The sequence below is a fragment of the Vanessa atalanta genome, chromosome 5 (assembly GCF_905147765.1).
Source record: "Vanessa atalanta chromosome 5, ilVanAtal1.2, whole genome shotgun sequence".
Lineage (NCBI taxonomy): Eukaryota > Metazoa > Arthropoda > Insecta > Lepidoptera > Nymphalidae > Vanessa > Vanessa atalanta.
The window spans coordinates 7,545,254-7,557,821 of record NC_061875.1 but is presented as its reverse complement, the minus strand read 5'-3'; the positions used below and the strand labels follow the sequence as shown (position 1 = coordinate 7,557,821).

General features: G+C 29.3%; 1 protein-coding gene across 1 annotated transcript; it reads left to right on the top strand.

The window, feature by feature from the left end:
• Nucleotides 1–4,727: 4,727 nt before the first annotated feature.
• Nucleotides 4,728–11,897, top strand: LOC125064242. Its single transcript, XM_047671191.1, has 6 exons — nucleotides 4,728–5,948; nucleotides 7,108–7,330; nucleotides 7,874–8,003; nucleotides 9,577–9,678; nucleotides 9,756–9,894; nucleotides 11,675–11,897. Exons 1-6 carry the CDS (start codon nucleotides 4,734–4,736, stop codon nucleotides 11,795–11,797), a joined length of 1,932 nt encoding a protein of 643 aa, XP_047527147.1. The 5' UTR covers nucleotides 4,728–4,733; the 3' UTR covers nucleotides 11,798–11,897.
• Nucleotides 11,898–12,568: the final 671 nt, after the last annotated feature.

Below are 12,568 nucleotides of genomic sequence, written 5' to 3'. Positions count from 1 at the left end.
TACTTCGAAGCTAAAATAAAAAACAAAAGTAAAAGTTATTTTTTAAACGAGTTCTTCTATAGCTTCAATATTACATCACAAATATTTCACTTTCATCTGCTTTATTAAGCTTTTCGTGGTAGGAAAAAAAATAACAGACCTGTTCGGCAATGAATAGCGTATCCGGAAGATCGCTTCGGCAGTTCCTACTTATTTTTTGCTAAATTGCTGATCTCAAACAAACGAATTCATGGGAATTATAACAAACTATAGGAATTAATGAACATTTAAATTATTTAAGTAGTGTTGTGAAAGGAAAGTAGTCATGAGTGATAGTTAATTATTGAGTTAAAGAGAATATTATTTACGTTGGAGTGAATGAGATATTAAAAAAAAACTCTTAAATTTCTATTTTAACCCCCCAGCCAACGCCAACTGCGTCAAGATTCACATCATCATTTTGATGTTTGTAACCTGCAATTACTGGATAATTTCAAGATAGGATTAATATTTTTTTTAGATTCGAAACACATAAGTTTTCTTTCATTAAATGCAAAGTTAATTAATTTTCTATCCAACAGTATTGTTGCCTGGTAAGAAGTTTATCACATCTAAATTTACAATACATACTAAATTTACATTTCGCTTAAAACGGAACGTTTAATAATAACGTCAGTTTACATTTTTGTACTTTATTGCTTTTTTAAAAAAAAGGGTCGATTTTCATCAATAACTAATCCCGAAAGTTTACCATAAAGAATTAATCAAAGTTTAGATTATTGAATAGTATTTGCCCGTGATCTAACACATTATCTTTGTTATCATTAAAAAGAAATGATGCTGTAAATTCTTTAAGCAGTATATCGTACTGTAACTATATTCTTTGTAAATTTGGACAAAAGTTGATTTTATTTTTTATTTATTTATTTCATAATTATACTTACAATATACGTAATAAACATACAAATTATCATGTTCAGGGTGATACCCTCACTGTTATATACACAAGCGTACATAACATTAACGAGAAATAGATGTATTATTAGTTTGATATAATTGATATAAATCACTCACTCACTCGCTCATTCACCCTTCAAACTGGAACGCAATAATATTAAGTATTGCTGCTTAGCGGTAAAATATATGATGATTGGGTGGTACCTCCCCAGGCGGGCTTGCACAAAACCCTACCACACTAAGAAGTACATTTTAAACAACATCTCTAACAATCCAATTACAGAAGCAAAATATATGAGTATTTTAATTAACGTGGAAGTAATTGTCTTTAACATTCACTCATACAATTATCTGTGAAAGTTCAACCAATTTTTTTTTTAATTGTCAATTTAATGGCGTTTCTTCGGATCATTGTGGTACACGCTTAACTCGATTGAATCGTTAATTAGGAAATTTCACAGAACTTTGAGACTTACACAGTAATTAATAAAACATATAATACATTACCGGTTGAGTTTTCTCATTAATTATTATTGGACGGTTCTATAGTTGATAATAAGAAAAATCATAATTACCTTTATGTATGTTGCTGTAAGCCACCTGCTTCGCGGGGCTTTAAATAAAAAAGGGGAAAGGATTGATGTAATTTAAAAAAGAATATTCTATAACCATCCCTATACAAACGTATCCGCATTGATTGGTCATATTTATACCTATCAACATTAGACTATGACGATCAGTTCTGTTCACGCGAATGAACTGTAAAAAACATACTAACAAATCACGGATCATAAAATGTATCTGAAATATTACGACCTATGCGAGCAAATATAATTCTAACATTTAAAGACTCAAGCACTACAATAGCGTACTACCGAAAATCAGTTTTTAATATTTCAAATGAGTTCTTCGAGAGAAGTATAATTTTACAGTGAAAATTATAAATGTTATCATAAATGTAATATGGTTATACTTGCAAACATCACACTAACTTATAATCTGAATGCAATGACTTAAATATCTACTCCTGACGAGGTTCCGAGTTCAACCGCCGCAACAAAACCGAAGCGAAAAAGAAGATTTAACTAGTGATTACAATTAAAGACCCTAGTAAACAGCTTCTGTTGTTGGATAACATAATATTCTTTTCGAATAGCTCACGAACTATTCAACATTAATAAGGAACAATCAGTGAAGCCTCGTAAATTTACTGCCCTTTGATACATCCTGTATTGCGGTATGAAATTAAAAAGTTCGCTAAATCCACAACGATTCGGCGTGAAATGAATGAGTGAATGAATTTAATAGCTCGTTTATATATATGTATTGCATTTTTTGCAGCTATTTTGGCAATGCCAAACCCGACACTAATGAGTAGGTCACACCATTGACTGTACAAAACTGTATCGCTCAAGTTTTATCGGCAACCGGGTCGTTTATATTTTCAATATCTTTTGCAGTAAACTATTGAAATAAACGATTTCATGTCATTATCATTGAACTGAATATTGTCATTAAAAGTTGATAAAGTACCAAAATGAGCGCGGTAAACTCGCCACTTTTAAAATTACCAAATTATTTCAATGGCGGTTGGCAACTAAGATTATATAACCACTACGTTTTATTGCTTTATTGTTCTAATAGCTTATACAAATTAATTAAATTGTACGAAATATTCCATAAATAGAAAACGTTCGGAACATTTTTCTAATTATTATTTTTCCTCGTCACACTTTCGTGTCCGTGCCTCTTAGTGGTCCGATTTTTTGTATTGTATGTGGATTTTTTATGGCACTGTTTTAATATTATTTAATTAATAACCCCATATATAATACGATATAGATGGAATATATAAACTCGAGATGATGGAATTATAGTCGCAACTAACTCCCGAGACACCGCAGTGTTTTTGTTTAGATAGTCTTCTTCAGACACATACGAAAATATGTTTCATTAAAATATCATGTTAAATAATAGTTCTTATTAATGATAATTTTGGCTGAAACTCATAACCTATGATAATGATACCTCAACTGTGTTTTCATTTCATTTGTTGTATCGTTAATAAAATAAGTTTTGCCAGCAGATTACTTATTGTGAAATTGAATATGTATTTTCATATTAAAATTAAACACTACATATAAACAGTTGGACATTATCCTGTAGCTATAGCTAGATTACTTGAATAAAGTATACTCTGATCTTATAAGCTAACTATAGCCATATTAGTTAACAAACCTTCGATTTACGTATTAATTCGTTTTACTAATAAATGCTGAGCTTTATTTTATACGACTAACAGTTCCTAATTGATATATCTTTCTTCATAATACAACAATTTTTCACTTCACTACAATTGTATGTCCAAAGTTACGATAGCAGTTTCGTCAACGTTCAAAAGGCCAATTTTTGCAAATCCAAAATAAATATCATAGATTAATCAAGCTCTCGGCCAATAATATCGCGTCAATTCGATGTCAAATATTATTTATTTGGGTTTTGTCCTCTTGTGGTTGGAATAGAACGTAGGTCATAATATGCAGAGTATGTGGTACTTAGAGTATTGAAATCAATCTTGAAATTATAAATCATTTACCACTAGTTGTTGTTAATAAGAGGACGTATAGAATAGACATATACAGTAATAAGCAGTTAAATCGATTATATATAATATGTGTTAAATAAAGATATATTGCTCAAATATACGCCAAGCTATATTTGGTTACTTCTGCATTGGCTAAGCGATAAAACTGTAGGATGTTGTGCTCGTATGAAGTCTGATGTCTGATATTTATTCTGGGGTTAGGGTATGATGATTTGCATTCTCCAGAATAATATTTATATAACATAATAATAACCTAATTTAATTATTTCAAAACATAAGTATTCTAGTAAATTATATTTAAAAAATCTCAAAACAGTGCTAACTATAATGTTGGTGATAAATAATTGTGTAAAATGTAAAAAAAAAGTAGGTATTAAGATTTAATAAAATTAAATAATAATTAATCTTTGTCTCTTATAATTAAAATTTAACATTCATCATTATAATATTAATAATATGTATTACTTCTTATAATATAATTATTTATGACATTTTATATTTATATATTTCTTCTAATGAAACACAAAAAAATATTCATGACTATTTAAACTCCACAGTTTCAGTTGCAGCTGAAACTGTGCAGTTGTAAAGAAATAGATTAACGACACTTTTTTTTTAAATATACATTAAATACTACAAAAAAGAAATTCGTTGTGATACAAAAATAATAATATCGATACAAATTTCTATAGTGGATAAATTTTAAGTTATGTATCTGGTGATTGGTCGAGCATCAAATAAGCATTTTCATTACGCTTTATTACGTTCGATAACATATTTGGAGCGATTTTATGACAATCGATATATAATGACTGAAATCATAAACATAATATACTTTACGCTATTATACTACATATCACTGAAATGATTAAAGTTAAATCTTTCCAAATTTATACCCAATGATATATACGTCAGCCTAATTCTAAATACAGGAAATAACAATTAAAAAAAAACCAAAGAGTTTGCTTTATTTCTCTATAAATTAACACGATACATTATGTGTGATAAACTATTTTTACTTTTCGTTTCTATAATTTCATTATAATTATAATGAATATAACCTATTTTTGTTAAACTATTTATGTATAGAAAATGACATTACGTCAAAATATGTAGAAGATTTTTATCTAGGGACGTGCAGTTATATGAATTCCTTTAGATTCAAAAGTTTTATAAGAATGTTTTTATTGACATGTTGGAAACAGTGTTTATAAAAATTATGGTAGCTATTTTAGTTTTAAATAAACAAGTGTATAGTGCTGGAGATATACATTTTAGTCATGAAAATAAGAAACAAGATAAATTTAGAGTTTCTACGAATACAAGGCACATGAAAACGAGCGAATTGCAAGTGGAAATAATGAAACAATATAAATTTGAAAAAGACAAGCTGTTATCAAAGAAAACAAACACTTATATTAAAATTAGTAATAAGACCTCAAATAATCAGGTTAACACTACGGAAAAAACTGCACCTAACAAAACTAGTCTCCGACATCATGTTTTATTACTTCATCAAAATCCAAACAAATATTCAATTCAGCTTGCACGTATCCCAACAAATTTACAAACATCGACTCCCAGTTACATAGAATTTCATTATTTCGATAATTCAGAGAACGTAAATATATATCCGACTAGAAATTTTGTTAATAATTATAAAATTGCATTTTTACGTCCTCCGCTGTTTTTAATACGTTTAAATGATGCAGTTTGTCATACTCCATCAGAAAATTTTATGATATTATCAAAGAAAGTTTTATCAAATACAATTAAATTTAGTAGAGATAATCATGCTGCATCATCAAAATATTTAATTAAACCGCTGCACGATGATAATACAAAGTACAGACAGTATACATTATTTACCAACAGTCCAAAAGTTAATAACGGAACTTGTGCCTATAAAACTTCAACAAACATTTATAAAAACGCAAACAGAAACATCCTATCCCGAGAAATAAATGATAGAAATAGAAGTTCATCAATTTCAACTGAAAAAGATTCAAGGAAATTTGAGTCAACAACGGCTTACGATCGTATAAAATTTTTTGAGATATATGACAACAACACCGACCCTCCAAGATCGTTGTCCTTTAACGAAAAAAACGATGAACTTCAAAGTAATTATTATCGAAGAAATGCCAATGTAAATTTGAATAAAGAGAATAATAGCGTCCATACAACCAAGAGCCATTATATAACAAGATCTTTAAAAAAATACGTTACCCCTAATGATACAAAAAGAGAAACACCAAAATACGTTGAAAAATACAGTTCTACATCCACAAGTAAAATAAATAATCCAAATGCAATTCCTATTTCGACGAATTTTCCGTGTTTAAGTAAATCAGCCTCCTGGTCAGAGTTTCCTTTTGTTGCTGTCTATACGTATGAACCAGCCCAGGTATGTTTACCATATTTAACTTTAAGCATACGACAAAACAACTTAATAACTTATAACATAACTTTATTTTGATACCAAAATTTAAGCTGGAACGCTAAAAAGGTCAGAACTATTTATAAAAGTTTATTTGTAACTTTTTTCAAATATGCGTTTAGGAAGAACAAAAAAAAAACTCTTTAAATTTAAATGCGAACAAAGGAACGGCAAGTATCCTCCCACAGAAAACTTAATTTTCCAGTACATAAATGACAGAGTTTGTACAAAGAATGAGGTAACCTCTTTGTTTGCTTGAAGTTGGTTAAACAGTTAATTTATTACTTGTATATAATGAATATTCCATTATACTCCATATAAAAGAACAACTTTTTAAGAAACTTTAAAGATAAATCTTATATTAAATATTATTTGCCATTAAGATACCTTGTTAAAAAAATATTAATAGAAAATATAAGAAAAACGTGGAAATGTAATAAGTTACAGGGATTCTACAAATTTACATAGATCATCTGTAACAGTATCCAACACTCAATAAAGTTCAAATGTCGCGCGCCTCAGCTTGTCGCGTTTTATTCAGTGAAAAGAGAAATGAGATTTTTATGTACGAACATCTTTGTTCAAATATCTTATAAAGGCACCTTACGTAGCAAATATTGCCAATTCAGAATACTTATTTTATACATTATTTATACGTATTTCCACAAGTTATTTATACGTTTATTTTAATATATTATAAATCTTTAACAGTAGATATGGCCCAATGGCATCACGTTAATATGAAACATTTTGGGATCTAATTCAGACCAGCATATCTGAATTTTCACAGACTTAATTGTTGTTTGTAATAGATTCATCTCGTTTATCGAATAAAAATGTTCGACACACGTATACTCCTAAGTAAGCTAACCCGCAATAAAATAGCGTGGTAGAATAAGGTCTAAACATTCTCCTCAAGTCCATTGTGAGAACTTTACTTCATTTTACCTCTTTTTATCCTTAAAGCTTCTAGTCATATAGCGATTTTGGCTTTTGTCTATTTCTTATTTGTTTAAACCTACGTAAAAATTGAAATAATATTTTAAAAGTAAGACATAATTATCACCTAAATATTATAGGATATGTGAAGTAAATCTTGTGACTTACACAAAATTTTATATTAAAGGTTCACTGTGATTGTGCCTCAATTAGTTCTCACTGGTTAGTATCGTCAGCTACGTGTCTATATCTACACCACAAGGATCTTAGAATAGATGGGAGATCGGCTTTTGTAAGCTACTGTAGCAATCATTGGAGACGCCCCGGTCGAATTGCTTACGTCCGACGAAGCCTCCTCCATCCTCGTTTCAAGCCAACAGATAAAATTCGACGACAAGTTTATAACATAGGTAATCTTTGGCTAAAAACAAACATATATATGTAAAATAATTCATAGTTATATTTTTATCTCCACAGACATGTATCTTATCTTTAGTTTGTATCAATATGTTTTTAGTACTATGCCATTTATCAAAATTAAATGTAAAATATTTAAATATTAGGCAATAATAGACTTTTTGCGTATTTTAAGTTTCAACCGCTCAGCTAATCGTCGATATATATATAAATATACAGAGTCAACTTCAAAGAACCCAAAATAATCCCGGATACATTTTATCCCCTTGATAAAAAAATAACCGTTATATTTTGATTTCAACCATCTCTGACACTCAACACTGCTAAAAACCGAGCGAAAACATTTTAAAGCGCTAAAAAAATCTTTACTTTTTTTTTACTATTTTAACCGCCTCAGAGTAGAATTTAAATGCAAAATAAAATTAGCTCCAGGCGGGTGTCAATTCAGGATTAAAATATTTTCAATTGAATTTTACATTTTATTTATATTATGCAATAATATTTCAAGTTAGCTAATAAATTATAAATATTTTCAGGCGTCATTCAAGTAGCAAGTTCAATGGCAAACACCTGCAATGGATGGCAGCCAATATCGTTAATGTCACATCAGTTTGTGGCTGGCCCTGATGGGACTTTAGCAACTGCCGTCGGCTGGGGATTAGATCGGTTTCTACATTTAATTAATACACTTATAAACAAGTATACTTTAATATTTAACCTAGTTTGAAAATTGATTGCCTGTTTCAGTATTTTTAATTGATATTCATTTTGGAAATTACTAGTTCCAAGTTAATACTACACTAAATAAAATGCCAATTATAATTAACGCGTATTAGACGTTTTATGAAAATGTAATGACAACTGGGTTATTAAAGTAAATGGCAATAATTTTATTGTGCTTGCCCGAGGTTCACTCCGCAAGTTACGGTGAAAATGTAATAGTAATTCAGAGCTCGGGCAAGCTTAACTACCATGTACTTATTTCGTGTTTATAATTCAACTATTGGTAATCATCAAATGAGTTAATTGTGAAGAAACCTACAGGTGTCGGATAAAAATCAGCTACATATTTATCCACTGACATGTACTAGACCAGCGTGCTCTAAACCTTCTTTTCAAGAGCATAGGACGCCTTGGCCCAACAGTGGGACATTTACAAGCTGCTACATATTTACTAGACATTTTTAATAAAAACCGAGGTCTATTTTGCTTATGAAGAATATTATATAATAAGTTTACTTATTTCCCGACACGAATGATCGAAGATGTACAGTGCTACGATTTATATTAAAATATAATAATTAAAAGGAATAAAAGTAGTATTATTCCGTAAATGTCCTGGTTGTGACATTAGGAGGTCCTTATCCCCCTTCTTTGAGATGAGATGTACAAATGTACGCTGTAATATGCCTTAAGCGTTTATACTAACCCCTCTTTATCTGTTTATACATAAATATAAGCAGATAAGCTTTTTTTATTGTCTTTAGAATCGTATGAATGAAATTGTATTGAATCATATAAGTAACACCATAATATACCAATAACACTGAAAACACTGTACTGTACTGGCAACACTACTGTCCTTGTAGTTTTTCCAATTTAATGTTTTCATTGAATGTATATCAATACAATACGTGCGTATAAAAACAAAAAAAAATCTTTTTCAAATTAAATTTATATATTTAAAAGAAATCAGTCGATTGTAAAATACTGTTACTTTAAATACGAATCGCTTTGTAAAATAATTATTGTATGAATATTCATAGAAATGTGTAAGTTGTGTTCGTATTTTAACCAAAAATTTAAATTTAATAACATCTGCAAAATAATTGCATCATATTATTATGGGTAGATGTGAAATTAAAGATTACAATGTTTATTCAACGTAAAAATATTACAATGACTTATTGATTGACAGAAAATTTACCGCCGCTTAGAAAATAAATAAATACCTTAGACTGAGATACATCGGCAATAAAAAATAATATTAGTTATGATTTCTTGCTTGAAACGGCTTAAGAGGCATCGTTATTTTTAAAATAAACCTTATGCACATAAATTAACTTCAGCAGTTTTATTGATAAGGATCGAAAACATATCGGTCGCATTGCTTTTTAAAAGTACCTTTGATATCAAGACTAAACCACTTTTCGTAAATCTAATGTGATCGTAACTATAACCCGAATAGAACCTATATTTGAACTTATCTTCCCACTTTGACCTTGAACGTATTTTGCAGATACGATACTAGACATAGTACTTCCGAACTACCTTTACATCCACTGATGTTGTACCAAAGTCTCGTGTTCTCTGATTCATGTCCTGGAAACTCCGGCTACAGGTGCGGTAACATAATTAGTACATCCATGTATATTCTAAGCGTAACTGAACTAGATTAATTCTGTGTTTACATTTCAGTAATGCGAAGCTCTTTAATGAAGAAAGTGTTAAAAATGTATACTGTCTGTCATTGCCACCTTATATTAAGGAAGAGAATGATACCGTTCACGGCAGTCTCCTTTTGGTGGGAGGAAAATTAATAGCGCTTTATTTGCAGGTTTGAATTTAGTATTTTAAGATTTATATATATTTATTAAATGTTTTGTAAAAATTCTTGAAGTCTACACTAATTTTATATATAAAATAGCTTATATTTTTTTTCGAAAATAATTGAGTTTGGGCCTTTGGAAATAAACTGACCTGATTTACATTATACTGTTTCTTTCGGGAATATAAAAACTGTATTTTAAATTCTTCTCCGTCGAATTAATCATTATCGTTTCAGAGCAGGCTCGATATTTGAATCGGCCGGTACAATTCTTAAATGGCGATTTTATACAACTATGACAAACCTAGTAAACATTCTAAATTCATTCATATTGTCTGTGACATCTGCCTCTTTCGTAAAGAGGGTAACAAGACGCTTATTTAAAAAAAAATAGTGCTTCAATAAGTACCATTTTTTGAAATTGTTATTCATAAATATTTTTGCTAAATGATACTTAAAATAATGCACTATAATTAGCTAGTAAAATCAATGTGCACTGAATGACCAAAACTTGTAAGCACATCAAACTCAATTAAAACGCTATGCTACGCTAACTCGAAAGTGTGCGTACACTCCGCTAATAATTGTTAGCGTAATATAAATCGATTGATTTAAAAAATTGCCTTTAGTTAGCGTTGTATAAATTTTGTGACTTCGTTAATTTTGTATATTTCTTCACGATTTTATTAATACATATAAAATAACACATTTTAAGCAACTTGGCACAAAAAAACGATTTTAACTAAAATTCGAGTTAGCGTAGTATAAATTGTAGGTGTCGAAATATTGATTATAGTTTCAGGATGGGCACAGTCAATATAGTGACTATGTTGAGTAAATGTATATATTTTGAAAGCTATACAGACCATCAATATACATACACATATCATTAAAAGATTAGACACGGTAAATATTATTGTGTTACAAAATAGGAAAATGATAAAAAATAATTTTAGTTCATTTTGTTTCGCACACAGTATGAAACCTTTGAATTGAAATAAAATTAGACTATTTGACATAACATATTAATATTACGTCGGCACTGGCATGGCAATGGCGGCCAAGTCGCTTGGCTTTTTACACAATATGTATTTTTATTATTATTAAAAAAATCTATCATACGGTAAATACTTCACCCATGCAGACAAATAGCCGAGACATGTAATTATTATTCGTGTGAGATCCGATAATGTCGTTCATAATCAGCAAATTCTGCAAAGTAATGTTATTTATATTGTGACTATAATTTTTGACAGCAACATGAAAGAATATTGTATTTCACATAGGCCGAAGTCATTTTCAGAAAGCAAGTATTTTATTATTATCGTCATAGTTTCTGAGAAATACCTTCGAGAAAATTCCTTATTCATTTTGTTAAGCCAAATTTATCTCTACAGAAACGTAACATGTTCGAAATAACTGATTTAAGAAACGTTAAGAAACTGTATTTATATCTTTGATGGGTCCATACATACATGTTATACATAATGTATAAGAGAAAAATATGCTAACATTTCTTATCGGTCTAGTAGTTGACACTACCCCTTATCTCGAGATATTCAAAGCATAGAAGAAATCACAAACTATAAAAGCATAGAAGAATTCGTAGCAGTCACTTTGTGTCTGCTACGAATATGTATTTTTACTGGCTAATATTTATTTTGATAAACTAGTAATAAAATAGATCTAAGTACATAACGTGTATATAGTAGCACAACGTCAATCAATATGGTAAATTTTGAATAATATACTTTGAAATTTTTAGTAATTAATGTTTGTATTTTTTCAGGAAGAGCGTCGTCCCTGGGGAGTACAATCGGCGCAGTATACTAGCATTTGGCGCTTAATCCCATGGCTGCTCGATGTAGCGCAGGAAATAGATGAACAAGACCCATTAGATGCAGAAATATAAAATTCTTTTGCAGAAATATTTGTTACAAAATTATTTCTGATATCTTTTGTACGTATCTTATATTTATTATCAGAATTTCCTTTTGATATTCGGTATTCAAATAAGGATTAATAGAGGCAAAGAGCATATGTACAAGAATGTTTGACAAATTTTACGTTATCGAATTGTTTTTATTATAAAATATTCACTTTCAACAACCGAAGTTTTTCTGTAAAATTAAATAATTTAAAATATGTTATTAGGATTAACATCTAAAAAACTATTAAATTAGAGAGGCTTTATTCACGTGTATACATACTAAATAACAATGTTCGAAATATATAATAAATATTGAATACAAAACATTTTTTTTTAAATGAAGCTTACATCGAATATAAAAACATGTTTGTGTTTTTAAAATAACATAAATCTTGATCCCAATACAATGATTCACAGAAAAATGATTTTCTATTTTTATTACAAAATCGAATATAATTTTGTTCTTCGCAATAGTTAAAATATAGAAAAGTGATATCAGTATTTGTTCCTCTCGTTCTCTAATACAGCAGTTTAGTTTTTTAATTTAACTAAATGGAAGTGATTCATACTAAATTTCCTTTATTATATCATTAACGCTGCGGAAACTTGAGCCACGGCTGCATACGTTTTCGCGAGAGCTTTTATTTAACGAGATATATATATTTAAGTTTTATTTGATCAAACTGAATTAGAATGACTTCCATTATACTACGGATTTAAAATTTTACATCGGTTCAGGCAATTTTGTGGTAA